The 318-nt window shown below is 34.6% G+C and overlaps 1 protein-coding gene across 1 annotated transcript in view; it reads right to left on the bottom strand.

The window, feature by feature from the left end:
* Nucleotides 1-4: 4 nt before the first annotated feature.
* The window catches only part of LOC104507550 (nipped-B-like protein), a gene marked incomplete at both ends in the record, with an annotated part of 6,749 nt that continues 6,435 nt past the window's right edge, over nucleotides 5-318 (bottom strand). Inside the window, one exon of the mRNA XM_010148874.1 lies at nucleotides 5-31. Coding sequence (XP_010147176.1) covers nucleotides 5-31 — 27 coding nt within the window. The remainder of the gene's footprint in view (nucleotides 32-318) is intronic.

Below are 318 nucleotides of genomic sequence, written 5' to 3'. Positions count from 1 at the left end.
CAGGATCCAAATGTTCCATAAGGAGCTTGAACTATTAAAAAAAAAGGATTAGTCCACGTTGCATCTCAAAAATAGACATTTATTTCACACTACATTAAATAAAAAACAAGTTGTAAGGTAAAGAAACATGGTAAAACAAACGGACAACTTCAAACTGGCAGAGCTTATGTTTTTTTCTACAAAATCTTTGCTTTCTTCTCTTTTTTTAGTAGATACGTAAAAGCTTTCTTCCTGTTTCCAAAACTGCGAAGTTTTCTCTCTTTGATATTTAAAGATGGGTGCAGGGAGGTTTGGCAGGGGAGAGGGGGAAGTAAATAC

The sequence above is a fragment of the Eurypyga helias genome, unplaced genomic scaffold (genome assembly GCF_000690775.1).
Source record: "Eurypyga helias isolate BGI_N326 unplaced genomic scaffold, ASM69077v1 scaffold9253, whole genome shotgun sequence".
NCBI classification, from domain to species: Eukaryota; Metazoa; Chordata; class Aves; order Eurypygiformes; family Eurypygidae; genus Eurypyga; species Eurypyga helias.
This window is presented reverse-complemented; position numbering and strand designations above follow the sequence as displayed.